Source organism: Myxocyprinus asiaticus, chromosome 43, assembly GCF_019703515.2.
Source record: "Myxocyprinus asiaticus isolate MX2 ecotype Aquarium Trade chromosome 43, UBuf_Myxa_2, whole genome shotgun sequence".
Lineage (NCBI taxonomy): Eukaryota > Metazoa > Chordata > Actinopteri > Cypriniformes > Catostomidae > Myxocyprinus > Myxocyprinus asiaticus.
In genome coordinates this window covers 11689246-11717163 of record NC_059386.1, presented here as the reverse complement: position 1 = coordinate 11717163, position 27918 = coordinate 11689246, and the positions used below count along the sequence as shown (strand labels likewise).

The 27918-nt window shown below is 38.3% G+C and overlaps 1 protein-coding gene and 1 pseudogene across 1 annotated transcript in view; one reads left to right on the top strand and one right to left on the bottom strand.

The window, feature by feature from the left end:
- Positions 1 to 25130, bottom strand: LOC127433219 (ATP-dependent RNA helicase DHX29-like; annotated as a pseudogene).
- Positions 25131 to 26413: 1283 nt separating this feature from the next.
- LOC127433495 (exosome RNA helicase MTR4-like) overlaps positions 26414 to 27918 on the top strand; it is a 63680-nt gene continuing 62175 nt past the window's right edge. Inside the window, 3 exon segments of the mRNA XM_051685451.1 lie at positions 26414 to 26511; positions 26890 to 27039; positions 27272 to 27336. Of these exon segments, the coding sequence (XP_051541411.1) occupies positions 26414 to 26511; positions 26890 to 27039; positions 27272 to 27336 (313 nt within the window).

Below are 27918 nucleotides of genomic sequence, written 5' to 3'. Positions count from 1 at the left end.
TTAAAACATTATTTTAATTCTGGTTTGGCAGTACAATTTATATTCAAACCCCTCAGTGAGATTTCATCATTACACTTATATAACCTTGCAAAGGCAAAACACAGTAACTACACATTTTGCCAAAACTGATTTATGACTGAAATCAGGTGTCTTAGACTATGATCTGTCCTGAATGAGACTATTTTTTAATTAACACTTGGATGGACAATCAAAAAACGTTGTGGCGTGTTGGCGTATTTACCGTGCTTTGACTTTTTAGGGCAGTATATTCACTTCATGATTAAATAAAGAGGCACTTCCTCAGAGCATGTTTTCTGACGTGATCAACTCCGTGATGATCTGTATGGTCTTCTCATCTGAAAAGGATATAAATGAAACAGAAATAACAAATTTAGGAGCAATTTAGTTTGATATGTGGAGATGCTGCCAATGTTACTTTTGATGTTCCATTTCAGATTGGATGCTGCCTTAAGGGCCATTCATACAGACTGTACTTGCAATAAGAAAAACTACAGTAGACACAGCGCAATGAGTTGAACTGAATGCAGGTGTCTTGAGACACATATTAAAAGTTCTTTAAACTTTACATGATGTCTTCAGCACTGCATTCATGGCGCGTGATGCTTAAAAAGCAGCGAGACACATCACTGCACTCTAAGATGTTCGTCTAACACGTTTTCATGGTAAAACAATTCCAAAACAGCACAGATGGATGCAAAAACACATCTTGTATAAATGGCACCTTAAAAGGCAGCTGCCTATGTAGGCAGTAGAGACATTTGGGGATATATACACTAAGCGTGTCGGTTACCTTCCAAATTCATTTTGGGGTTGGCCAATTTCCTCTCCAGAAGGGAGTCGATCAGCTTACAGAGGTATTTGAAGATCACACCGATTCTGACTGGGGCCTGATGGGAAAATGAACAGAGTTCATGGAAATAACAGAGTTATCTTACCATTTGGCAAACTATATTATGATGCATCAGTGCACCTGCCAAAAAGCGATTAATGCAAATCATTCAACTATCAAAGAATGACTAATCCATGAGAAGCCTGACATTAATGGTAAGTTGACCTCTGGCTATCCTCCATCTAAAGTAGTATAACAGCATTTTGCTAATCCTTTTACAATTATTTATGCATGCAGCTTTTATAACCTTGCATTAATTGATTAATAATTGTTTGTACTTTTTTTTTCTCCCCTTTTCTCCCCAATTTGGAATGCCCAATTCCCAATGCGCTCCAAGTCCTCGTAGTGACTCGCCTCAATCCGGGTGGCGGAGGTCAGTCCACGCATCTAATCACGTGGCTTGTTGAGCGCGTTACCGCGGAGACACAGCACATGTGGAGACTTCATGCTACTCTCCACGGCATCCATGCACAACTCACCACGCGCCCCACTGAGAGCAAACCACATTATAGCGACCACGAGGAGGTTACCCCATGTGACTCTACCCTCCCTAGCAACCGGGCCAATTTGGTTGCTTAGGAGACCTGGTTGGAGTCACTCAGCATGCCCTGGATTTGAACTTGCGACTCCAGGGGTGGTAGTCAGCGTATTTACTCGCTGAGCTACCCAGGCCCCATTTGTTTGTACTTTTAAAAATTAGTTTGTCACACCGCAGGACCATTTAAAAAGAAATTATGAAGACAAAAAGGTGAATAAAATGGTGAAAAACTTCATGGTGAAAACATTTTGACCAGTTACAGGACTTAAGATATACAGTCTCCCTTATACATTAATATAAATTGTAATATAAAATTTTGATGTTGATAAAAAGCTCGAGGACATGTTACACGTCAACTACCCACATAGAAAAAGCTTTGACTGACCTGGACGTAGATCCATCCATCCAGAGAGATGAGTCTCTCCCGGTGCTGCACATCAGTGTCTCCTCCAAACAGCAGCATTGATAAAGGGGAGATTAATGTAGTGTCTCTAAGAAACACCCTAGAGTATTTTACCTGTAGACAAGACCAGAAAACAGTGTTTCAAAAAGTAAATTTTTACATTTTCTGAAGAATTCACTGAAGAGTGGTGCTTGCCAATGCAAACCCGCTGACACAATGTTAAGGGTACTGTAGGTAAGGGGCCTGGGTAGCCAGGGTGTAGTGGTTATTTCAGTTTAATCAACATTTTTAACATATTGTTACATTTAACTAACATTTTAGGTAGAAAAAAGACGTAATACAAAGTAGGCTAAATATTATCCAGATAATATTTATATCACACTTAAAATTCAGTTTAAAATGGTCTTGCTCTAATTTCTGTTGTGAATAGTTGACTGTTCAACGGGTTAAAAACAATTAACACAATTAATGCAGTATCCGTTTTTTTTTTTCACTTCCTGAAACGTTACTAATGTTTTTCCCCACTTCTTGTGGCTAAAACTGACTCGACTGCATATCCTAGCACAGAAATAGATTGTGTGGAGCAGTGCATGCTTATTCACAATGCATTTCCCAAACATAATAAACACCGGAGCGGATTTACTGTAAGGAGAATGGAGACTTCACCCACAAGCATGAGCCAGGTGTGGGAGAGATAAGGGCAAGCTCTCTTAAAACGCTCACTCACTGTCATCTGAACCAGGGTCAAAAGCGAAATCATGGGAGAGAGACCTAGCGTGTGCGCAATAGAGACTGAAAGGCAGCCAGAGAAAATAATAGGTTTGAGATTTCAAAATTCAGCATTCAATTTGTTTTATATCTGTATGTTTATTGTCTAATAATGCATTGGCAATGTACACTTAAAGTTGGCATGAAATCAAAATTGCCCCTATTTATTTTATTAATGCATGTTACGGGTCTTATTGTGAACAATTCATCCATGCATATTTGCTATTTTATTAAAAAAAACTTTTGACTGACCTGTAATCTTTAATCAAAATGTCAAAACTTGACACGCTGCAGATGAGCTAAGTTTTAACCCCACCCCTTCAAGAGTCATGTAAACAAACCTGGCATCAAAGCAGCTAATGCACAGATGAAGAGGTGTATTTTCGGCTGTTTCCCTCTCAAAATCCTGTTCCCTACCCTGAACTACCTTGATTACGGGCCCTCTGGCTTGAATTTACATTTCGAAGGAGGACGAATAACGGCGAATGCGTCTGGAGTTTATTCATATGGGATGTATAGCACAAGTAAGTAATCTTTTTTTCCCCCTTTTCATTTAGTGTATTGTGATTCAAAACGTTGAAATATTGTGATCTTTTACTCGCTTGTTTCTCATTCATCTGCATTGGACTCCAGCCTAGTCGTAAGCAAATACCGCAATGTGGGCTGGTTATTGATTAATGTTGTTAGTAAGATCATAGGCAGAGTGGAAATTGTGTGTCTGTGTATGCAACACCAACTTATCACAATCCAATCAACAACAAATGGATAAAATCAAGTCCCCGCCCTACATTTGTTTCTTGTTCGATAAGCCGTTTCACTCAGAAAAATATCACGATACAGAAGAAAGGTCGGTTGCAATTTCCGTTTCATGCCAACTTTAGCTTGATATAAACTGAATCTGCCCATTTGATCCTATTATTAAAAAAGTCTAGGGCTGCACAATTAAACGTATTTTAATTGCGATCAAATTTTGTGGCCAGATTTTGTGCGAAATGACATCACACCCATTCATTCTCCAGGGCCTTAGGTCTGATCATAAAGAAACATTACCGTGCATTACTCCTAAACAAACGATTTTAGGTATCATTCATGTCTTTAGAACGAATGGTGTTAATGCACCGGATGTCAACATTTTCACTGAAAAATGACTTAGATTTCAGTTTGTTTCTCACCAAAATCTAACATATGCCTTCAGAAAACTTTTGAAGCATTTAATGCATGAACCCCATAGACTACTTTTATGATACTTTTGGGCCCTTTTTTAAGCTTTAAACTGAAGCCCTACACAGTGCCATTGTATTGAAAAGTCGGGCCGGGATATATTCTTTTGTGTTCCGCATTAAAAAAGAAAGTCATACGGTTTTAGAGTGACACGAGGGTGAGTAACTTTCATTTCTGGGTGAACTATTCCTTTAATTTATCTACTTAAAGAGTAATATATTAAAGCTAGTATGCTCTACAGACCTTTTCCTGGAAGAGCAGCCAACTGTGGGTCTGTAGGAAGCGGTTGACTGAGGATGGGTGAACGTGGGCCTTGCCCTGAGCGTTCTCAACCACACACACCACCCGTTCCTGAATGTCCAGAGAGGGTGTGCAGAGGATACGGCCCACGCTGTCATACAGACCTGCAGTCAACACGGCATTGAGAACAGAGATGTCCTCCTTGGAAAGCGGCAAGTTCGGCCAGACTTAGAAGTGATGAAACCCGCCTGCTCCACCATCCTGATGAGTTCATGCTTCACATCCTGATAAACTACATCAATACTGGATGATTAATGGAATGTTATGCGTTCAACACAAGTCAAGCTCAATCTACAGCATTTGTAGCATAATGCTGATTACCACAAAAAAATATTTTAACTCGTCCCTCCTTTATTTATAAAAAAAGAAAGAAAAGAAATTGCTGTTACAATAAGGCACCAACAATGGAAGTGAATGGGGTCAATCCGTAAATGATTTTAGTGTGATAAAATCACTCTAACCTTATCTGTACAAGTTATATCCAATACTACAACTTCGTTGTCATGACAATGAAACCCTGTAATCCCGGCACTGGATATAATTTTACAAAGATAAGGTTAGTAAGCGGGTTAGTGATGTTACAGAAGTAATTATAACTATATATTTTTTAATAAACAATGAGCAATTGTTTTTGTTTAAAATAGTATAAAAGTTTTTTCAAAAAATGAATGAAACTATACACAAAAATTACATCTATTTGCACACTCGCAGCTCAAACAACATGTTTTGGATAAGTAGATTTAACATTTGTTAGATTGTGATGACTCATAAGAGGACTTCACCTCAATGGTCATTAGGGCAGTGTGATTCAGGAAGTGTCTCCTGCAGTAGTTCATCTCAGATCGTGTTCCCTCACTCCGTGCATTCTTCCACCTGTAAACACACCAGTAACTTCAGTACCAGTTTCTTTTCATTCTATAGCCATTGACACAAATCTCTGTTAAAGTATAGTTTTGTGTGATGTGTAATACCCAAGGTAAGCATTGAAGATGGTCATGTGATCGGAGTTTGAGACTTTCTAGGGCAGATTTCGCCAGGTTGGCCTCTTCCTCTCTGTTTATAGGTGTTGTAAAGGGTGACTTCTCTGATATAGCTGCTGCAATGGTGGCCTGCATGTTAAACAAACAACAAAAAACCTTCAAATTTTAGATGCCAAAGATACAGAAGCTAAGTGTCTGTAGATTTCATGCAGAATCCTAATCTTTACAGTGTGCTAAGCAGTGGCTACTTTTTACAGACATACTGTAGTAAAGCTCCTGATATGGTTTGAATCAATTATGCATATACTTTTCCCATACATTTCATTTAAAGAATATTCCGGGTTCATTTCAAGTTGAGCTCTATTGACAGTATTTTTGGTATAATATCGATTACCAAAGACAACAACTTTCAACTTGCCCCTCAGTAACATACTTAAAATGTAAGTATATATATATATATATATATATATATATATATATATATATATATATATATATATATATATATATATATATATATATATATATAATAATATAAATATAATGTTTTAATAAAATATAATATAATAATTATTTGTACTAATAAGTACTCTACTACAAAATATTTAAAATGCCCATCCCTGGTGGTTCTAGTATCTAGTAGTTTGAAGAGATAAAGTTGGTACATAACATAATATGAAGACAAAGTTCTTCCAAAGGCACTCTAAGAATCTCAGGGATGGAGTAGTCGATGAAACTATTAAACCTGCAAAGGAAAAAAGAAACATGTAAATAAAATCTCCAACCCAAGCGGATCATAATAATAATACAAATAATAGTTATAATAAATGTGTGAAAGTGAAGAAACATACACTGGTGGCCAAAAGTTTGGAATAATGTACAAATTTTGCTGTTATGGAAAGAAATTGGTACTTTTATTCACCAAAGTGGCATTCAACTGATCACAATGTATAGTCAGGACTCTAATAACGTGAAAAATTACTATTACAATTTGAAAAACAAATTCAGAACTTCTTAAACTATTTCAAAGAGTTCTCATCAAAAGTTCTTATCCTCCACATGCAGCAATGACAGCTTTGCAGATCCTTGGCATTCTAGCTGTCAGTTTGTCCAGATACTCAGGTGACATTTCACCCCACACTTCCTGTAGCACTTGCCATAGATGTGGCTCTCTTGTCGGGCACTTCTCACGCACCTTACAGTCTAGCTGATCCCACAAAAGCTCAATGGGGTTAAGATCCATAACACTCTTTTCCAATTATCTGTTGTCTAATGTCTGTGTTTCTTTGCCCTCTCTAACCTTTTCTTTTTGTTTTTCTGTTTCAAAAGTGGCTTTTTCTTTGCAATTCTTCCCATAAGGCCTGCACCCCTGAGTCTTCTCTTTACTGTTGTACATGAAACTGGTGTTGAGCAGGTAGAATTCAATGAAGCTGTCAGCTGAGGACATGTGAGGCGTCTATTTCTCAAACTAGAGACTCTGATGTACTTATCCTCTTGTTTAGTTGTACATCTGGCCTTCCACATCTCTTTCTGTCTTTGTTAGAGCCAGCTGTCCTTTGTCTTTGAAGACTGTATTGTACAACTTTGTATGAAATCTTCAGTTTTCTGGCAATTTCAAGCATTGTATAGCCTTCATTCCTCAAAACAATGATTGACTGATGAGTTTCTAGAGAATGCTGTTTCTTTTTGCCATTTTTGACCTAATATTGACTTTAAGACATGCCAGTCTATTGCATACTGTAGCAACTCAAAAACAAACATAAAGACAATGTTAAGCTTCATTTAATGAACCAAATAGCTTTCAACAGTGTTTGATATAATGGCAAGTGATTTTCTAGTATCAAATGATCAATTTAGCATGATTACTCAAGGATAAGGTGTTGGAGTGAAGGCTGCTGGAAATGGGGCCTGTCTAGATTTGATCAAAAATGACTTTTTTCAAATAGTGATGGTGCTGTTTTTTACATCAGTAATGTCCTGACTATACTTTGTGATCAAGTGAATGCTACTTTGGTGAATTAAAATACCAATTTCCTTCTGAAACAGCAAAATCTGTACATTATTCCAAACCTTTGGCCACCAGTGTATATTACTATTGTATAATAAAAATTATAGAATAATAATGTATATTGTTGAATTTCCTTTACTTTCACACAGCATTTCAATGTAGAGCACTGCAGAGAGTAAAGTGGCTTCGCCAGTATTTTAAAGCTTGGGTCCCATAACGCTACCGTGGCACCAGTATGTACCATATTATACCTGAATTTGGGGTACAGGCAGAAACAGAATCCCTCTCGTACACGTCCTGCCCTGCCTCTGAAGAGCACTGGCTTTACTCACAAATGTCTCCACCAGAGAACTCATCTGACTGCTCTCATGGTATCTAAAACCAGAAATAGATGAGAAACATTACGATTAAAGACAACTGTTTGATTTACCCTAAGATGATATGAAACAGCACAGTCATCAAAAGTATTTGCTGTGGATTATTTTTCCAGTCCTGGCTTACCGATTCTCTTTCGTTTTTCCTGTGTCGATGACAAAGACAATGTCAAGAATGGTGATTCCGGTCTCAGCAATGTTTGTGGACAGCACAATCTTTATAAAGAGAACATAAAGATTCATAGATTAAATGCTTTAACTTGTATTGTTTTTACTTGTACGTCACTTTGTATAAAAGCATATGCTACATGAATAGATGTCAATTTAAAAGGTATTTTTAGTTTCACCAATACAACCTCAAACACAACCACAAACAAATTAGCTTCTGCACAACTAGGTTATGTTCAGGATGGAATGCTAGTTTACCATTTAATGAATACTGTACATACTGAATTCTGCCTACCACATTATGCAAAATTACACAGTAGTATGCTACATTGTCATAATTCATAATTGGTCTTAATTCAGCAAGTGGCATCCCATTATTATCTTTAAAATAAAAACAGATCCAATTATGTGTACACATACTATATAGTAAGAATAGTACACTATTCCGAGCCCCTTATTCACGCCTATCCACACTGCAGTACCTTTCTCACTCCAGCAGAGGGCACTGAAAATGCAGAAGATTGGTCTTGGGATGACAGTGAAGAGTGGAGTGCCACCAGCTTGAATCTAGGTGCAAATATTCAGATGGGTAAAATAACTGTACAAAAAATGAAAATGACTAGCATGGTTCTCTCAGGGAATACCAGGACAGGTCAGAGCAGATACCATATTTCATTTGACGTGAGCAAAAATCCATCATTCAGCTGCCAAAACATTTAAAAATGTGTCTTTCCACAAATTTTCCAGCCTCTTTGTGTCTTGGTAAAGACAAACCTAAAAATAAATAAATGGGTAGGGAATATCTCCGGTTTGTTTTAAAAGGGGATTAAAGCCCAGGTAATATCTCACATGTTCTCAGTTTTCAAAATTAATTGCGCAGACACAGATAATGTTTGTGAAAGGATACAGTTGCAAACTTTTGTCTCGAATGACCCTGTAGCAACTCATAATGTAATAACAAAGCATACTGTAATAAGTTAAATGTAATAAATGTTCACAATGTAATCATTTTCTGAAAACATAATAAAATTCTGCCCGCATAATATAATAATAATATTTTTACATAATGTAATAGGTTATTTTATGGGAAATTTATTACATAATGAACTCACTGTAGCAACTCATAATGTAATCACAGCACATAATGTCATAATGGCACACAATGTATAAGTGAAACATAATGTTTATAATATAATAATTTTCTTACATTATAACATTATGAGCACAAAACGTAATATATATATATATATATATATATACACACACACACACACACATATATATATATATATATATATATATATATATATATATATATATATATATATATATATATATACACACACACACACATATATATATATATATGTGTGTGTATATATATATATATGTGTGTGTGTGTGTATATATATATATATATATATATATATGTGTGTGTATATATATATATATATATATATATATATATATATATACACACACACACACACACACACACACACACACATATATATATATATATATATATATATATATATACACTACCGGTTGAAACACTTGAATGAAATGTTTCTCATAATCTTAAAAATCTTTTGATCTGAAGGCATATGGTTAAAAGTATAAAATTAGTTTTGTAGACAAAAATATAATTGTGCCACCATATTAATATATTTCATTATAAAACTAAAATTTAATAATAAAAAAAAGTTTTTGAAATTGATGACTTGGACCAATTAATAAAGAAAAGCAGCCAATAAGTGCCCAACATAGATGGGAACTCCTTCAATACTGTTTAAAAAGCATCCCAGGGTGATACCTCAAGAAGTTGGTTGAGAAAATGTCAAGAGTACATGTCTGCAAATTCTAGGCAAAGGGTGACTACTTTGAAGATGCTAAAATATAACACAGTTTTGAATTATTTTGGATTTTGTTTAGTCACAACATAATTCCCATTGTTCCATTTATGTTATTCCATAGTTTTAATGACTTTACTATTATTCTGAAATGTGAAAAAAAAATTATAATAAAGAATAAGTGTTTCAAAACATTTGACCGGTAGTGCACACTGATCAGCCACAACATTAAAACCACCTGCCTAATATTGTGTAGGTTCTTCTCACCACAACTGTACAGAGTGGTTATCTGAGTTACCATAGACTTTGTCAGTTCAAACCAGTCTGTTCATTCTCCATTGACCTCTCTCATCAACAAGGTGTTTCCATCCACAGAACTGCCCCTCACTGGATGTTTTTTGTTTTTGGCACCATTCGGAGTAAATTCTAGAGACTGTTGTGTGTGAAAATCCCAGGAGATCAGCAGTTACAGAAATACTCAAACCAGCCCGTCTGGCACCAAGAATCATGCCACGGTCCAAATCACTGAGATCACATTTTTTCCCCACTCTGATGGTTGATGTGAACATTAACTCAAGCTCCTGACCCGTATCTGCATGATTTTATGCACTGCACTGCTGCCTCACGATTGGCTGATTAGATAATCGCATGAATGATTGTTGGTGCCAGATGGGCTGGTTTGAGTATTTCTGTAACTGCTGATCTCCTGGGATTTTCACGCACAACAGTTTCTAGAATTTACTCAGAATGGTGCCAAAAACAAAAAACATCCAGTGAGGGGCAGTTCTGTGGACAGAAATGCCTTGTTGATGAGAGAGGTCAATGGAGAATTGCCAGACAGGTTTGAACTGACAAAGTTTACGGTAACTCAGATAACCACTCTGTACAATTGTAGTGAGAAGAATATCATCTCAGACTGCTATTCTGAGATGCTTGTTGGTGCTGTTTTGGCGGCACGAAGGGGGTCCTACACAATATTAGGCAGGTGGTTTTAATGTTGTGGCTGATCGGTGTATATATACAGTATATATATATATATATATATATATAGCTAAATTAAATAGGTTATTGCATTAAGAGAAATATATGTATATAATATACATAATAATGTAATAATTTTGTAAATGTGAACTGCTCTATCGCTTTGAGTTGCTTTGACCCAGAAACACATTTTGAGCTTTATGCACTGAATTAAAAAATAAAGTCTCAGCTTTCTGATTATATCATTATTAGTTTCTTATCATTATCATTTAAATAGTGACTGTCATGAAAACCTGTCTTTGAGGAAAATTACTCTAAATACTCCAAGCAATTTTTTGACATTTGACAGAATAGGAGATTTATTTATACATAGACAAAATATTTTTGGGGGGATTTTCTCCCCTTTTCTCCCCAATTTGGAATGCCCAATTTCCAATGCGCTCTAAGTCCTCATGGTGGCGTAGTGACTCGCCTCAATCCGGGTGGCGGAGGACGAATCTCAGTTGCCTCCGTGTCTGAGACCATCAATCTGTAGCCTTTCTGTCAGCTCCAACCAGTCTGGCCATTCTCTGTTGACCTCTCTCATCAACAAGGCATTTCCGTCCTCAGAACTGCTGCTCACTGGATGTTTATTGTTTTTGACCCCATTCTGAGTAATCTCTAGAGACTGTTGAGATCACATGTTTTCCCCATTCTGATGGTTGATGTGAATATTAACTGACGCTCCTGACCCGTAGCTGCATGGTTTTATGCACTGCACTGCTGCCACAAGATTGGCTAATTAGATAATCGCATAAATAAGTAGCTGTACAGGTGTTCCTAATAAAGTGCTCAGTGAGTGTGTATTAGTAGTAATGTACTGTAGTAGTAGTAGTAGTAATAATAATAATAATAATAATAATAATAAATGCTTGAATATTTCAATCCAGTGTATTTTGTAGGTAGTTTAGACTGCATTTAGATAAAAAACTGAACTACTGTAAAGCAATACCAATGTTTTTTTATGCCTTAAAAAGGTATATTATTGTTTTGAAAATTGTTAAAATATGACAAAATTATAACATGTTTTTGGTGAGTTCATTTTGTAATAACCTATTACATTTTGCAAAAAAAAAAAAAAAAAAAACCTTATTACATTATGGGCTCTTACATAATGTAATAATTATTACGTTTTGAGAAAATTATTACATTATGTGCAGTTATTACATTATGCTTTGTTATTACGTTATGAGTTGCTACAAACCCTTTAAATAGTGTCTCCATCCTGCAGTTCCCTTCAAGGGTGCAAAGATGCTGTTTTGAATTCGCTCATATTGAAGGGACTGTACTTCTGGACTGCCTTATTGTGGTTCATGTCTATTTAAATATGGCATCTTCTCAGAATAAGGGCACTCAGACTGAAGTTACCTCTCCTTTGAGCTGAATCTCTTGTCAGTGGTCAGCAGATCATACAGTTGTTAAATGTGAGCAAAGCCTGGGAGAAACACCAGAACTGCACCATCCACATCACGAAACTGCGGTGACTTATCTGAGGTAAAGAAACAGAAGAGCATTGCTTATTCACAAACAATAACACAGCATGAAACTACTGAGATGCACACTAAATGATGTGTGCAATTGTGCATTATTCTACCCAGGTAGGCCAGAAGGTCTAAGATCAGATCCATGTTAAACTTATTGGGACTCATGTATTGCAGGACGTGTCATGTGCAGCTGCTGAAATGATCCAGCTCAGGGCTCAGATCCCAGCCTGACCCGGAGTCCTTCACAATAACCTCCTGAACAGAACACAGTAACAAACATTTTCAAAACACCATGTTATTGCAACAGAGTGCAACAGTTACTATTCTGCGGTGTGGACGGCCACTTCTAGAGAGAGTAACCACAGTACTAAATTGTCCCCATTTATAGATAATTTGTCTAAATGTGGACAGATGAATATCTAAGCATTTCAAGATAACTTTGTAACCCTTTCCAGCTATATGCAAAGCAACAATTCTTGATCGTAGCTCTTCTGTTATCTCTTTTTTGGTCCACATCAGCAGATGCTTCTTGTGAATAGCAAACTCAAAATGTTTTTAGTGCTTTTTATTAGTCAAAGTAACTTTAACCCACACCTCCAATCTCATTTCGTTAATTGGATGCCAGGTTTGCCAGCTCCTGACTCTAAAAATTTCAAAAACACCATGTGATTGCAATAGAGGGCGATGGTAATCACAGAAACTACTGAAAAGACTGAAAAGTATTTTTTTTATTCCTCTGTGTTTCTCTGTGGCCGGTGTTGGCGTACAGTTAGAATGGCTTTGTTCTACAATATAACAGTGGGCACTAGTGGTGAAATAAAAACAATAACGTGGGAATTTGCTGCATCTTCATTACTGACAATAATTATCAATATATTTATTCTCAATTCAATGCATATTTTGTTATTTTGATTATATAATCAAGTATCTAAATTGAAGCGAGGACATGCAAAGAAAAATTTGACTATATGGAAACGTGCCCCATCAGCACATTCATTATATCTCCAACTTCATATCTTTTGAATAATAATAAACCTTATTCCTAAAATAAACCTGGTGAATATATAGACTATACAAGTCCCTTGTGAATTTGGGCTTGTTTATAGTTAAAAGTTCCACATTATGCAACAAATCTTCATCCTTTTTTCTTGGGATTTTGGCTGAACCATACAGTATTTTGGATTTTTTTTAAATTTTATTTATTTTTTATAGCCTCTGTGTCTGTGCCTGTCACATTAACAAAAGACTAAGAAAAATATGTAACATTCTATGAATCTATTTTAAAAACTATCGGCCGATTAATCAGTTATTGGCCTTTTCCACCACTTTAGTTATCGGATGGAGAACTTTTAATACTTCTTCAATCTGAGGCTTTTCAGCACACACACATCAGTATTGGCTTTTCAGCACTCAAACAAAACACTCTCTGGAATGCACACAAAAACTCTGGTCTGTCTGTCCCTCTTTCTGTGGACTGGCCGTCTTTTATCTCCCCCGACTCTCACAGTGAACATAGAAAGGGTAATTAGTCACAATTCATCTCAGGTGGATGTCCTTACCGCTTTCTCTCTCCCCCCAAATGGGCACTCGACCACGCCTTCACCTCCATATACCCCCACCGCCTGACACAGGCCAGGGGAACCATCCGGACTGCCCACTCCCCCTTTTCTATAGAGGAAGTACACGACAGCCATCTGTGCCCCTGGTCTGTGGACCACCTCAAACTTAAATGGTTGGAGTGCCGGATACCAACGGGTCATCCAGGCGTTGGCATTCTTCATGCGGTGGAGCCATTGGAGCGGGGCTTGGTCCGAACAGAGGGTGAATGCTCGTCCCAACAAATAGTAGCGGAGAGTGAGGATCGCCCACTTGATGGCCAAACACTCCTTCTTTATGGTGCTGTACTTTATCTCTCTCATAGAGAGATTTCGACTAATGTACAGCACCTCCCCCTCCACAACTTGGGACAGAACAGCACCCAGCCCTCTGTCCGATGCATCCATCTGCACAACAAAAGGGAGAGAGAAATCAGGGGAATGCAGAAGCAACCTGCCACATAATGCAGATATTAGCTGTGTGAAAGCCCGTTGGCATGGCTCTGTCCACTCGACCGGGTCTGCAGCTCCCTTTTTAGTTAGATCAGTCAGGTCGGGCTGGTGACGTCCGAATAATTAGGCACAAACCTTTGATAATATCCAGCCAGCCCCAAGAGCTGTCTCACCTCCTTTTTGGTCTTAGGTTTCGGGCAGGTCACAATCACTGCGGTTTTATCAATTTGGGGTCGCACCTGCCCATGCCCCAAGTGGAACCCCAGATACCGTACCTCCACCAGTCCAGTTGCACACTTCTTCAGGTTTGCTGTGAGCTCCGCTCGTCACAGCGACCTCAGAATGGCCCCCAGATGCTGCATGTGTCGCTGACAGTTATTACTGTAAATAATGATATCATCCAAATAAGCAGCGGCATACGCAACGTGCGGTCTGAGGACTCTGTCCATCAGACGCTGAAAAATAGCCGGAGCACCAAACACACTGAACGGAAGGGTCACAAATTGGTGTAATCCAAACGGAGTGGAGAAGGCCGTTTTCTCACGGGGATCTGCCAATAATTGTTAAATCCAGTGTCGAGTAAAAGTGAGCCGTGCCCAACTGTTCAAGCGGTTCTTCAATACGAGGCATTGGATACGCATCAAATTTCGACACCGCGTTGACTTTTCCATAATCCACACAGAATCGGACCGAGCCATCGCTCTTAGGTACCAGAACCACCGGGCTGGCCCAATCACTGTGGGATTCTTCTATTACTTCCATATCGAGCATGGCCTTTAATTCTTCCCATACTAAATGTTTCTTGTGTTCGGGTAAGCGGTAGGGCTGACTATGTACCACTACCCGGGGGTTGTCTTCTATGAGGTTAATGTGGCCGGGGAGAGGCGAGAACACATCAGAGAAACTTTTTTGCAATCTGGCAACCCCTGTACATTGTGACGGCGAGAGGTGGTCTCCACAAGGGACCGGAGTGAACTGACTGGCTTTTAGACTCACCTCCGGACCGAGCTCCTCCCTCTCCGGAACTACCGTTGCCAAGGATACAGGGACCGCCTCTCTCCATGGTTTTAGTAGGTTGAGGTGGTAAATTTGATGAGCCCCACCCCTATCCATACACACTACCTCATAGTCGACTTCCCCAACTCTCCGTGTGACCTCAAAGGGCCCTTGCCAATTTGCAAGTAATTTAGAGCTTGATGTGGGTAGTAATACAAGTAATTTATCTCCCTGTGCAAACTCCCGTAGCCGAGTTCCCCTGTTATATATCCGGGACTGACGTTCTTGAGCCTGTAGCAAATTCTCCTGTGATAGATGCCCCAGTGTGAGGAGATTTGCTCTCAGGTCAAGAACGTATTGAATTTCATTTTTGCTTTGTGAAGGTCCCTCCTCCCAGTTTTCCTTCATGAGGTCTAACACGCCACAGGACTTACGCCCATATAATAATTCAAATGGGGAAAACCCCGTGGAGGCTTGCAGGACCTCTCGCACTGCAAATAACAGGGGTTCGAGCCACTTATCCCAATTCCAAGCATCTTCGTGTACAAACTTACGAATCATATTTTTAAGGTCTTATTAAATCGTTTGACCAAGCCGTCCATTTGTGGATGGTACATGCTTGCCCGAATCGATTTAATACTGAATAATTCGTACAGCTCCCATAGTGTAGGTGACATGAAAGTAGTGCCCTGATCAGTGAGGATTTCTTTTGGAATCCCCACTCGGGAAATTATTCTGAAGACTGCCTCCACAACACTACGTGCTGAGATGTTGCGAAGAGGCAGTGCTTCAGGGTATCGCGTTGCGTAGTCCACCAGAACCAACACAAAGCGATGCCCGCGTGCTGATCGTTCTAATGGCCAGACGAGGTCCATGCCAACTCTGTCAAAGGGCACCTCGATCAACAGAAAAGGGCGCAATGGCATTTTTGGAGTGGCTGGCGGATTCACCAGCTGACATTCGCGGCATGTCGCACACCACCGGCTAACATCCTCGTGAATGCCCGGCCAATAGAAATGGGCCATGAGACGGTTTAGTGTTTTCCCCCATCCCAAATGACCTGCCTTCGGACTATGATGAGCCGCCTGGAATAGCATTTCCCAATGGCTCCTTGGTACTAACAACTGGGTTGTATCTTCTTTTGTCTGAGTGACCTGCATCACTCGATACAACCGATCATTTATAACTGAGAAATACGGATATGTACTTTCACTTGGTCAAACGCGTGCTTAAAAGTCTCGTCTTGCGTCTGCTCCAGAGGAAAATCCCAAGTGGGAATTCCCCTAAGGGCTGGGGAAGCCGAATGTGTGGGGTGTACAATGTGCTGACGGCAGAGGCGGAGCCGAGGCCGTCTACGTCAGCTCCGCCTCTCCCGACAGCACATTGTACACCCCACACCGTCGCACTGTATTACAGGACCCATCCACCCACAACCCTTTTAAAAATTCGTGAAAAAACGGCGAATTAGTACCCAAAATTAGTGGATGGGTGAGGCAGGAACTAACCACAGCCTCAATGTTATGCTTTTGACCCCGTAATAGAATAGTGACGTTCACTGCAGGATAATCGTAAATATCCCCATGCACACACCTCACCTTCACCCGATTATTTGTATTCAATGCCCCATTATGAACCAGGCATTGATGAATGGAGGTTTGGTTGCAACCTGAATCCACCAAGGCTTGGTATGTACCCTCCCAATACTCACGGGTATTTGGTACGTCCCGGCTCAATCGGGGACAGCCTGTGGAGTGTCGGGTACCCGGATCAACATCCCCACCTCCATCACCGGGCACTGTTCGCGGACGTGACCCGGCTACCCGCAACTCCAACAGACCGGTCTGAACCTCACACCCACATTAGTGGCGGCAGCTTCCCCCACATGAGAGGAAGAATGGGTAGAGCCGGGGGAGAGAGAAATTGTTGTCCAATTCGGAGTAAGTATCCAAATTTCAATTAGCTATAGTCTGCATTTAGGCAATTGCCTTGTCAAGCGCCTACATGCTGGTAGTGTGGGAGATCACCATTCATCAATAGCAGATCATTACCGATTCGGTAATAAAAACAGACATTTTCTCTTTTCTCTGAGAAGACCCCATTAAATCAACGTGAACTTAACATGAACTTAACTTATATTAACATATATCTACTTAACAAACATAACTCTTTGGAGCGCTCATTTTTATAACCTTATATAAAGGAACAATAATAAAAAAAAAACTATCTGCAACTATCGGCTTTGATTTTTGCAATAAAAAAGTTCCAAAAACCAACTATTGGGGCCGATATATCAGAATAATACTAAAAATAAACACTATCTGCAACTATCGGCTTTGATTTTTGCCGATAACCGATAGTTCCAAAAGGCAACTATTGGTGCTCACATATCGGTAAAACCGATATATCGGTTGACCTCTACCTCTTTTAAATACTTTATGGTGCTTTTTTTGATCATTTTGTAGCTTGACAACCCCAGCCCCTTTCATTTTCATTATATGGAAGAGAGTGTCCAGGAAATTCCCCTTTATGTTTCACAGAAGAAAGAAAGTCATACAGATTTGGAACAATATGAGCAAATTATGACAATTTTTATATTTAGCTGAACTATTTCTTTAAGGATGAAAAACATTAGTAAACAGGGTATATATGCCTTTCAAAAAGACAAAAATTACCCCAATTTCGCGTTGCATGTAAACACCTTTACCGACATTCTTACTGGTTTGTCCAATGTGCACAAGTGTTGAGCGCATGTCTCTTCGTGGTTTGACGTCAAAAGCAGAGAATAACTCGATTATTTGCTTTGTCTGATCTTTTAAATAAGCTGATTTTTAGGTGTTATCAGCATATTGGTGTGCATGTAAACTAGCTCATATTTTTTATCTTCCTTAGATCTGACCTTGCCTCCTGGTCCATCATCACTGCCCAACTCCTGTGAAACCCTGCATGCCAGACTCATGGCTGAGATCCTTCTGGGTTGCGTCACCACCACACTGCAGGGCTGAACAGCCTCTCCTCCCGCTAAGAGCTCTTCCAGGATGAACTGTGGAATCTGGGTGCTCTTTCCACTTCCTGTCTCACCAGCAACCACCACCACATGGTGGCGCCATAGAGCCTCCAGCACCTGCTCACGATGCTGGAACACAGGTAGCTGCTCTCTTTCGGCCAGCAGCCTGCAAGCCAGAGCCGAGCTCCACAGTTTGAGGAACAGTCTCCGGGACGCTTCCTCCGCCGCGAGGCCCCCTCCACACTGGTGCTCGATGTCCTCCTGCATGTCCAGGTTCTCCCAGGTGTCTTCAGGCTCATCTCCAGCATCCTGGAGACCTTTCTGCAGCTCAGCCTGCGGTTGGTGGCTCTGCTGCTGTTTGAGGCGGGTGAGCAGACGTTCGATGAACTGATCGCGTGGTTTGTTGATGGATGAGCGGGTTTGCTCCTCCTCTTTTTGTTGGCTGTCTCGCCACTCAAGCCAAACATCACGATAGGTGGGCGGGAGCAGCTGATGCACAGACTAAATGGAGATAAAAGGACAGATGAACACGCTACTAGACGATAACAATTGAAATTCGAAAACAGATAAAAAGAAAACTGAACTGTTTGTCTAATGCGTGAGTGGAAATCATTGAAACTCACCTGTCGTTTGACTAGATTATACAGGGCTAGTGTGGCTCATAAGTGCTGGGCCTGCATGCCATCTTCGGTCAGGATAGTGGGACACACCTCCAGCACATCAATAGGCCTCTGAATACGAACTCTGACATGACACACATAATCAGAGCTCGACAAATATGTCAATTATCAGTACACAATCTACATCAAAGATGCCATGTAATGTGACTTACTTGCATTTCCAACATCTCCCCACTGCGACTTTCTCAAATGATGGTGGAGGGCTCTTCGGGAGGTTCTTCCTGCACCAGTCAATGATAAACTGTTTGGGTGACTTGCCAGTCCAGCTACGTGATGTGTAGTCAAAATTACGGATGTCCTTGGGCACTTTCTTCTTTTTCTCCACTAGAGCGCAAATCAGATTGAAATTACATTTACAAATCAATGTGAGAGTTACAAAAATCGAATATAGAATAAAATAGATAAACAAATGATTAAAATCATAAACTAAAAATAAAATGTAATAAAAAAAATACAATAAAACTTAAAATAGTGAAAAAATTGTAAAAAAAAAAGAAAAAAAAGAAATAAAACAAACTAAAAGTAAAATCTTAAAACTAAATACAATGATAAATAAAATAAAAGAGAAATAAATAAAATGAAACAAAATAATGTAATAATACATATAATAAGAGTAAAATAAAAAATAAAAATAAATAAAAGTGAAAGTAAAAAAATACAATAGTAAAAGTAAAATAAACAAATTGAAGTACAATAAAATAAAACAAATCACAATAATAAATAAAATAAGATTAAAATTAAATAAAATCATGTAAAAAGTGAAGGTCCTTTAATCTTCAAGGAATTTTTTTTTTAAATAATAAAGTAAAATAAAATAATATAAAAGTAGAGTCAAATAAAATACAAATAACAAAAACAAATAAAATAAAACTAAATACAATAGTAAATTAAAGCTGCAAGCAGCGATGAATGGGCCCTCGCACCCTGGTCCACGTTGGGGCTGCTGTGCCAGGGGAACGGCATTAAATTTTTGTAGCACTTTTTAGCACTTTTTATGTTATAATGTATTTCATTCTTCAGGTCATGTATTTGTATGAAATTTCGAGAGGACAGGAGAGTTAAGGAGGTAAAGGCTTTTTATTTCACAACAGATTTTATCAAAGATATGGAAATAATATCAGAATAATGATACTGACATATAGCCTTACAGAATCTTATATCACAGCAGATCTTTAAACAAGACAACGCATTTTTCTCAGGCAGTTTATTAGGCCTACTTCAGCTGCGTCTGACTGGAAATTTCATTTCTGCTGAGGTAAGACACTTATTACTTCACAACAAATACGACTTTTATAACTATACATCAAAACATGTCACTTCCTGTTATCAGTAGGTGGCGCTATGACTATAACTTAATATTGGCATGTAGGTGTATTCAGGCTGGGACTGTTATCATACATGTGAAGTTTGGGGCAGATTGGACATTGTATGTTTGAGTTAAAACAACTTCCTGTTTCATGGCGAAACATCGAACTATGCCAGGCCGCCACTGACACGCCGTTCAAAGAAAACTCAAAAGCTTTGCGATTTAGCATCGCAAAGGCCTTTAGATTAGACTGACTGAATATGATGCTGATCTGATTTAATCTCTAGGAGGAGTTCGTTAAAGTACGAGGCCTGGAAATGGCAAAAACTGAGCAAAAATTTAAGATAAAAATAAAAATGGCTGACTTCCTGTTGGGTTTAGGATATGGCTCTAAGAGACTTTTTTGTACGTGATGACATTACATATGCCTACCAATTTCCTTACGTGTAGGTGAAATGTGGGGCAAGGGCTGCTTCGTTGAAATTTTGTAGGTTGTGCTATTGAGCCATTTTGTAACACTTAATTCTAAAACCAGTATCAGATGTAAATTTTCACCACTTTTGAGGTGTGTGCAAAGTTTCATGATCTTTCGAGCATGTTTAGGCCTCAAAAATATGATTCGTTTCACATCTAAATTTGTCAGGCCGCCACGGACACGCCCTTTAACGAAAACTCAAAAGCTTCGCAATTTAACATCACCAAGGCCATTGGATTAGACTGACCGAATATGATGTTGATCTGATTAAATCTCTGAGAGGAGTTTGTTAAAGTACAAGACCTGGAATTAACTGTTGTCAGTAGGTGGAGCTATGACTATAACTGAATACTGGCACATAGGTGTGTTCAGGCTGGGACTATCATCAAACATGTGAAGTTTGGTGCAGATTGGACATTGTATGTATGAGTTATAACAACTTCCTGTTTCATGGCGAAACAACGAACATTGTCAGACCGCCACGGCCATGCAGTGAAAACTCAAAAGCTTCGCAATTTAGCATTGCCAAGGCCTTTAGATTAGACTGACCGAATATGATGTTGATCTGATTTAATCTCTAGGAGGAGTTTGTTAAAGTACGAGGCCTGGAAATGGCAAAAACTGAGCAAAGATTTAAGAGAAAAATCACAATGGCTGACTTCCTGTTGGGTTTAGGATATGGTTAATAGAGACTTTTTTGTATGTGTTGACATGTTACATATGCTTACCAATTTTCTTACATGTAGGTGAAACGTGACATGAGGGCTGCTTCGTTGAAATTTTGTAGGTGGTGCTATTGAACCATTTTGCCACAATTAATTCTAAAACTAGTATCAGATGTAAATTTTCCCCACTTTTGAGATGTATGCAAAGTTTCATGAGTTTTCAAGCATGTTTAGGCCTCAAAAATGTGACTTGTTTCATATCGAACTTTGTCAGGCCGCCACGGACACTCCCTTCAACGAAAACTCAAAAGCTTCGCAATTTAACATCACCAAGGCCTTTAGATTAAGACTGACTAAATATAATGTTGATCTGATTAAATCTCTGGGAGGAGTTTGTTAAAGTACAAGACCTGAATTGGCTGTTGCCAGTAGGTGACGCTATGACTATAACTGAATATTGGCACGTAAATGTATTCAGGCCAGGATTATTATCAAACATGTGAAGTTTGGGGCAGATTGGACATTGTATGTATGAGTTATAACAACTTCCTGTTTCATGGCGAAACATTGAATTTTGTCAGACCGTCACAGCCACACCATGCTGTGAAAACTCAAAAGCTTCGCAATTTTGCATTGCCAAGGCCTTTAGATTAGAATACCCAAATATGAAGTAGATCTGATGAAATCTCTAGGAGGAGTTTGTTAAAGTACGAGGCCTGGAAATAGCAAAAACTGAGCAAAAATTGAAGAGAAAAATCAAAATGGCTGACTTCCTGTTGAGTTTAGGGCATGGGTCCATGGGTTTTTGTAGGTATTGGCATGTATGTGTACCGATTTTCGTACATGTAGGTGAAACGTAGCATAAACCGCACATAGTTGAAAGTTTGTAGGAGGCACTATCGAGCCATTTTGCCACACCTAATTCTAAAACCCTAGGTGGCGCTATCAAATTATTTTGCCGCACCTAATTCTGAAACCCATATCAGATGTAAATTTTCACCACTTCTGATGCATGTGCTAAGTTTCATGAGTTTTCGAGTATGTTTAGGCCCTCAAAAATGCAATTCATTTGGGAAAAATATAATAAACGCCTAGAAGAACAATAGGGTCCTCGCATCATTGGTGCTCGGGCCCTAATAAAAATAAAGTTAAATAAAATATGTCTCCTACTTTTCTCTGCTGGTAGTGTGTCTGCCTGCACAAAGAGGTTTAAGTTGAGTTCCTCCTTTTCATCAGCAAGTGTCACTGGCATCTTTTCATCTTTAGAAGCATCTTTAACTTTAATAGCTGAGTTAAACACTGGATGACACTCCAGAGACTTCATTTCTGTAATGTAAACAAACATTATTGAGAAATACATTTATTGGTACATGTCCGCACATTCTTTACTTTACTGTAGAAAACAATGCATGTCATAAGAGACAAATAAAGCTTTTAGACCTTGCTGAATGACTCTGATACGGTCTTGTGCTGTTCTCTGTCCTTCTTTATCTTTCTTGGCTTTAGATTGTGCTGCCATCTCCTTTGCATCATACAGCTGAGCAGTCAGCAACAGATACCTGTCATTCTGCAGAAAGATTACTTGAACTTATCAGACACAGGAAACATAGTAGCAAATTATGCGGAAATATGGCACAGGGAAACCACAATAATCCAAACTCACTGGATCAAACTTCTCCTCCAGCTCTGGGTTAGATACACTCATGTCATTCTATTCATCATCTTCGCTGCTCTGATCATCAGATTGTTCAGCGTAATGCAGTATCCACTCCTTCATACTGGCACTGTCATCTTTCACTGGAGTCTGTCATCAGGAATATAAGAGATATTTCATTCTAATGATCACTTGTTCACAACAACACAGAGCAAATAATTAACTCCTTATAATTTAGAAGAAAAAACAAGTGTGAAAATAGCCAAAGTTGTGGAAACCTTTGCTTTTGGTTTCTCGTCCTCTTTGGGCGCCTCCTTTTTGGATACTGGCTGTATTCTGTCCTCTGTAGGAGGCTGGAACTTGGGTCGAGACTTCTGCTTTTCCTCTTGCATCTTTTGGCTAAATCCCTCTGGTAGCTCATCTTTATACATAGAAAAAAAACAAAGTAAAGCTAGGAATTAGGTTTGGTGAGTGTTGGTGTTGGGCTTATGACTAGAAGTAGACCAATATATCGGTGCCGATAGCTGCTTTTTAGAATTATCAGTTATCTGCAAAAATCTATGCCAATAGTTGCCGAAAGTTTTTTTTTTTTTTATTCCTACGTGTTCCTCTGATAATTACGCTTTTTAAAATTGAAGCGAGCGTATGCAAAGAAAATGTGACTATATGGAAACATCCCTCGTCAGCACATACATCGTGTCTCCAACTTAATTTACTGTGAATAATAATAGAAATATATAAGCTATAAAAAACTTTATAGAGCATTGTACCAGAGCCAAGTCTTCGTCATTTCAAAATAAGAGTCCCATGTGTGTTTCTGGCTTGTTTAGTGCCACGTTAGTCCACCCAATCTTCTTTTTTCTGATTATTATTGGGATTTTGATTGAAAAATAAACTAGGATCTAGGATTTTATTCATTTTGGACTTTAGCCTCTACATCTGTGCCGACTAAAAAAAATTTCTATGAATCGATTTTGAAAACTATCGTCTAATTACAACCACCTTAGTTATCAATATCGGCAAAATCCACTATCGGTAGACTTCTACTTATGACCAGACTTCATCATTGAAGACTGACTGATCGCTTTACTGTCTCTAAGATTCAGACAGAGCCAGTCGAGTGCAGAGTGTAGATCCCCTCCATACAGCACACTGCTCTTCATAGCCTCCTCGATGTGTTCTGTCTTAAACTGGAACTTCTGCAGGGCAGTATACAAATCCTACCAACAAATATTTTAGAGTAATTTCTTTTTATTTTCCAAGGCAAAAATAAGAAATAATAATAGAAACTGAAAGGAACTCATTACCAGCAAATTTTTAGTGGCGAGTCTCCCAGATACTGGTCCTTTGTCGCCCTGTTCTTGTCTGTAATCACTGATCAACCTGATCACCTTCTTTTCCAGTTCTGGCTGGATAACAACCTTCAATACATGCAAACACAAAATTAGTAACAAATAGCAAGCCATAGATGATCAATAACATTTAAACACAAACTCACCTTCAGAAGGGATTTATCAGACACTGCGCTACTATCAGTCTGTGAGTTAGTGTTAAGACCATACGTTTTGGGAGCTACGAGAAACAAAGAACAAAAGTTAAGGACATTTGCTGACAGACTGTCGACATTAGATTGAATCTGAATTTAGTTTAATCTCAAATAAATAATATGCGACACTCACTGGATACTAATAACTTTCAGATCATTGGATGATACGAACAGTAAATCTACATTCAAATATATAAAAATGTCAACTCTGATTCAAGTATTTTCATATTTGACTGCACATAATCAACAAATATGTTTCAAATGTAAAAGCATTATATAATGTTTGTTAATGTCTTATTTATGAATGTTATTATGCCACCAAATTATCAAATATTCAATCCTTTGAATGACATTTCCATGCTTTTAACTTATAAAATGATGTCTGACCTGTTGGCTTGCTTTCGTTCGTGGTTGATTTCTCATGATTTGGTCTTTGTTGTTGTTTTTTGCTTGTAGTTTCAGGTGCTCCATTGGATGCATTCACAGCAGCAGCAACAACAGCAGCAGCAGCAGCAGCAGCAGCAGCAACAGCAGCAGCAGCAGGCTGTACACCCGTGGGCACTGCTGCTGACTTCTTTTTCTTCCCACCCATTGTTATTAAGTTAGTTCACATGTTTGGTACTGATAACAAAACAATCTGCATTTTCATTAACAAAGGCTGTATGATTAAAAATTATGCAGAAGTCGTGTTGACATGCCTGTTCTGACAGCTAGCTAAGCCAAACCTGAAACTGCAGAAACTTCTTTCAAAATAAAAGTTGAGATAGCGCGCCAACGATCTGTTCAGTGTAGTCTAAAAACCCGGAAGAGAATGAGCATTTTTCCTGTGAGTTTTTATTATAGGGTCTTTCAATTTATGTGTAAAATAAGGTCTGTGGTAAACATTACTTTAAGATACTTGGACCTTTTGTTCAAAAACATAAATTACACATAGTCATACCTCAAACGTGAATTTTGAAGCTGCCGTGTTTTTTTGTTTTTTTTTAAGTATTTTGCTAACAAGTTGCTAGATAAGGACTACAACGGTTTTCCGTTTCGTTAGTCAAGTGCACTCATATGCCTGTGGTATTTGTAGTCTTCATCTAGCAACTCGTTAGCAACATACTTTTTAAAAACACGGCGGTTTCAAAAATCACGTTTGAGGTATGACTGTGTGTAATTTATGTTGTAGAAATACACTTCCTAGTATTTGAAAGTAATGTTTACCACAAACCTTATTTTACTCATAAAATTAAAAACCACATAATAAAAACTCAAAGGAACCCATTGCGGATTAGAAATTTCGGTTCGCCTACAAATTGACGTCACGGCTGAACAGCGCTATTCTTCAAAATAATTGACAGAATGATAGTATTATATCAACACTGAATATCACAGTACTATTGCAGATTGAACACCCAGAGATCCACACAGTGTGAAGTTTGTGGGAAGAATGTTTGGGATTAGGGTTTTATTAAATAATTATTTGGGAAATAAAAACATATTGTGAGTGTGGCAAAAATGTCAAATAATATTTAGAGAAATTTTGCAATTTGTAAAAAATGTTTTGCCGAACTCATCCCTTCATTTTATAAAAGAAAGAAAAAAAACGGTTATGTTCCTTTTTGCCTTGCCATTTTATTTTATTTATATTATATGTTGTTTATTTTACTTCATTAATACCTACATACATTTATGTAATTTTGTTTTTATTTCAATTCTTTATTGTTACATATTTCTGTATCTTAGGCCTACCGCTGCATTTGTAGGTAAATGTACATTTTCAAATGTACAAATGTATTTTCAGGACCACAATAATGAAAATTCACACGTTTTCTCAAATAAGAATACAATTAAAGAAGACAGAACACCAAAATTGATTATATTTAATATTATTGTATAATAACGAGTATTTTTAGTAGGCCTATAATAAAGTGATTTAGACTTGAGATTTTGTCCAGCAGTGTGGGAGCTGCTTTAGTTTCTTTCGTATCGTGTTGCCTGCCGCAGCGCTCTGTTGTGTCAGTGCAATCATGGCGGACGCCTTTGGAGATGATCTGTTCAGCGTGTTTGATGAAGACCAGTCGGATTCCAGCAAAAAAGCACCTCCAAAGTCCAAGGCACAGACAAGGTATGTGAATGGACCGTATGTTTGCAGGACTGATCTTGTGTGTATTTGTGTTGCCATGCTGGACGCGTGCAACTTCTGATCAATCAAAACACCAACTAAACACTCTACCGTTTTTTATTACTCAGTTATCCTTTATTATTTTACTGTAATGCATTATTTTACGTTCCTGTTATAGTGTTCAAAGTGTAATGGCTAAAGAAGAAAAAGAATAATATTATCTACAAATTTGAAGTTTAATGATAATAATCTAAAACTAATGCACAGAAGAGGAACTGGTAGTCTTTCAGTATGTGCTGATTTTTTACAGCACCTTGGGTTATGATTCTTCTAGCTTTGGATATCTTTTCTTGAGTGAATGTTTGTTGTTGTCTTTGTAAGCAATAGGAAAACACTTGGTAAAGCTGGTGGACAGAATACAGATTCAACTGCTGCATCTGTACGCAAAAGAGATGTTGACAGTGATGGAGCAGATGAGGTGGTGCTGGGCAAAAGACAAAAGCTGGAAACAGTGTCAGCTGAGGAGATCAAGTAAGATTTGTGTGCTTTTGCTTGTTGTAGTACTTATTATGTTGTGTAGTTGTTAAAGATCAAGGCTGGTAACTGAAATTTTGTAGGTTCGAACCCCAGAAGGGCATGGTGCCCTTGAGCATGACACTTCAGGTGGCTCCAGAAGGATTTTCCTTTGTAATAAGCATTCTGTAAGTCATTTTGGATAAAGGTGTCTGCCAAATGCAAATACTTAATGCAATTTTCCCTTTAGTCTGTCAGAGCTCATGCCTAAAGTGAAGGTGGAGCAAGTGGAGACAGTGGAGGGATGCACTCATGGAAAGCACAAACACACAGGCAGCAGTAGGGCTGGGCCACATAGCTAAAAACATTTATTTTTTGAGCCTTTTGATGATATATATATATATATATGTAGTATCATGATATTTATAATATATTACTCTGAAATACCTTAATTTCGGTGGATGTAGCTTAAAAGTTGTAAAAGCATTTACCCATAATAATTTAATAATTAGTCGTGGTGTAGGGATAAAAAAATAAATAAAAAAATCGAGAAGTCTGTGGAATAACAGCTTGTTGGCTTCGTCAAGCCAACATAATAAGCAGCAATATTTACTTATATTTTTTACAAAAAACATTTTAAAGGTGCACTCAGTAACTTTTTGTGTCATCTTGGACTTACACTGAAAACTAGCGGTGTGGATGCAGCATCATTTAAAATCAAAAGTTTTCAGTCACAGATGCCATTGTTGAAATTCACTATTCACAGTCAGACAAGATTAATTTAATCAATTAGTGAAAGTGTCCAATAACTGGACGGTTACTGAGATTAAGTGAGTAGTATTCAGCTGGTCATGTGATTGTAACATGGCAGCCCCCATGTGCGGACCCTCTCCATGA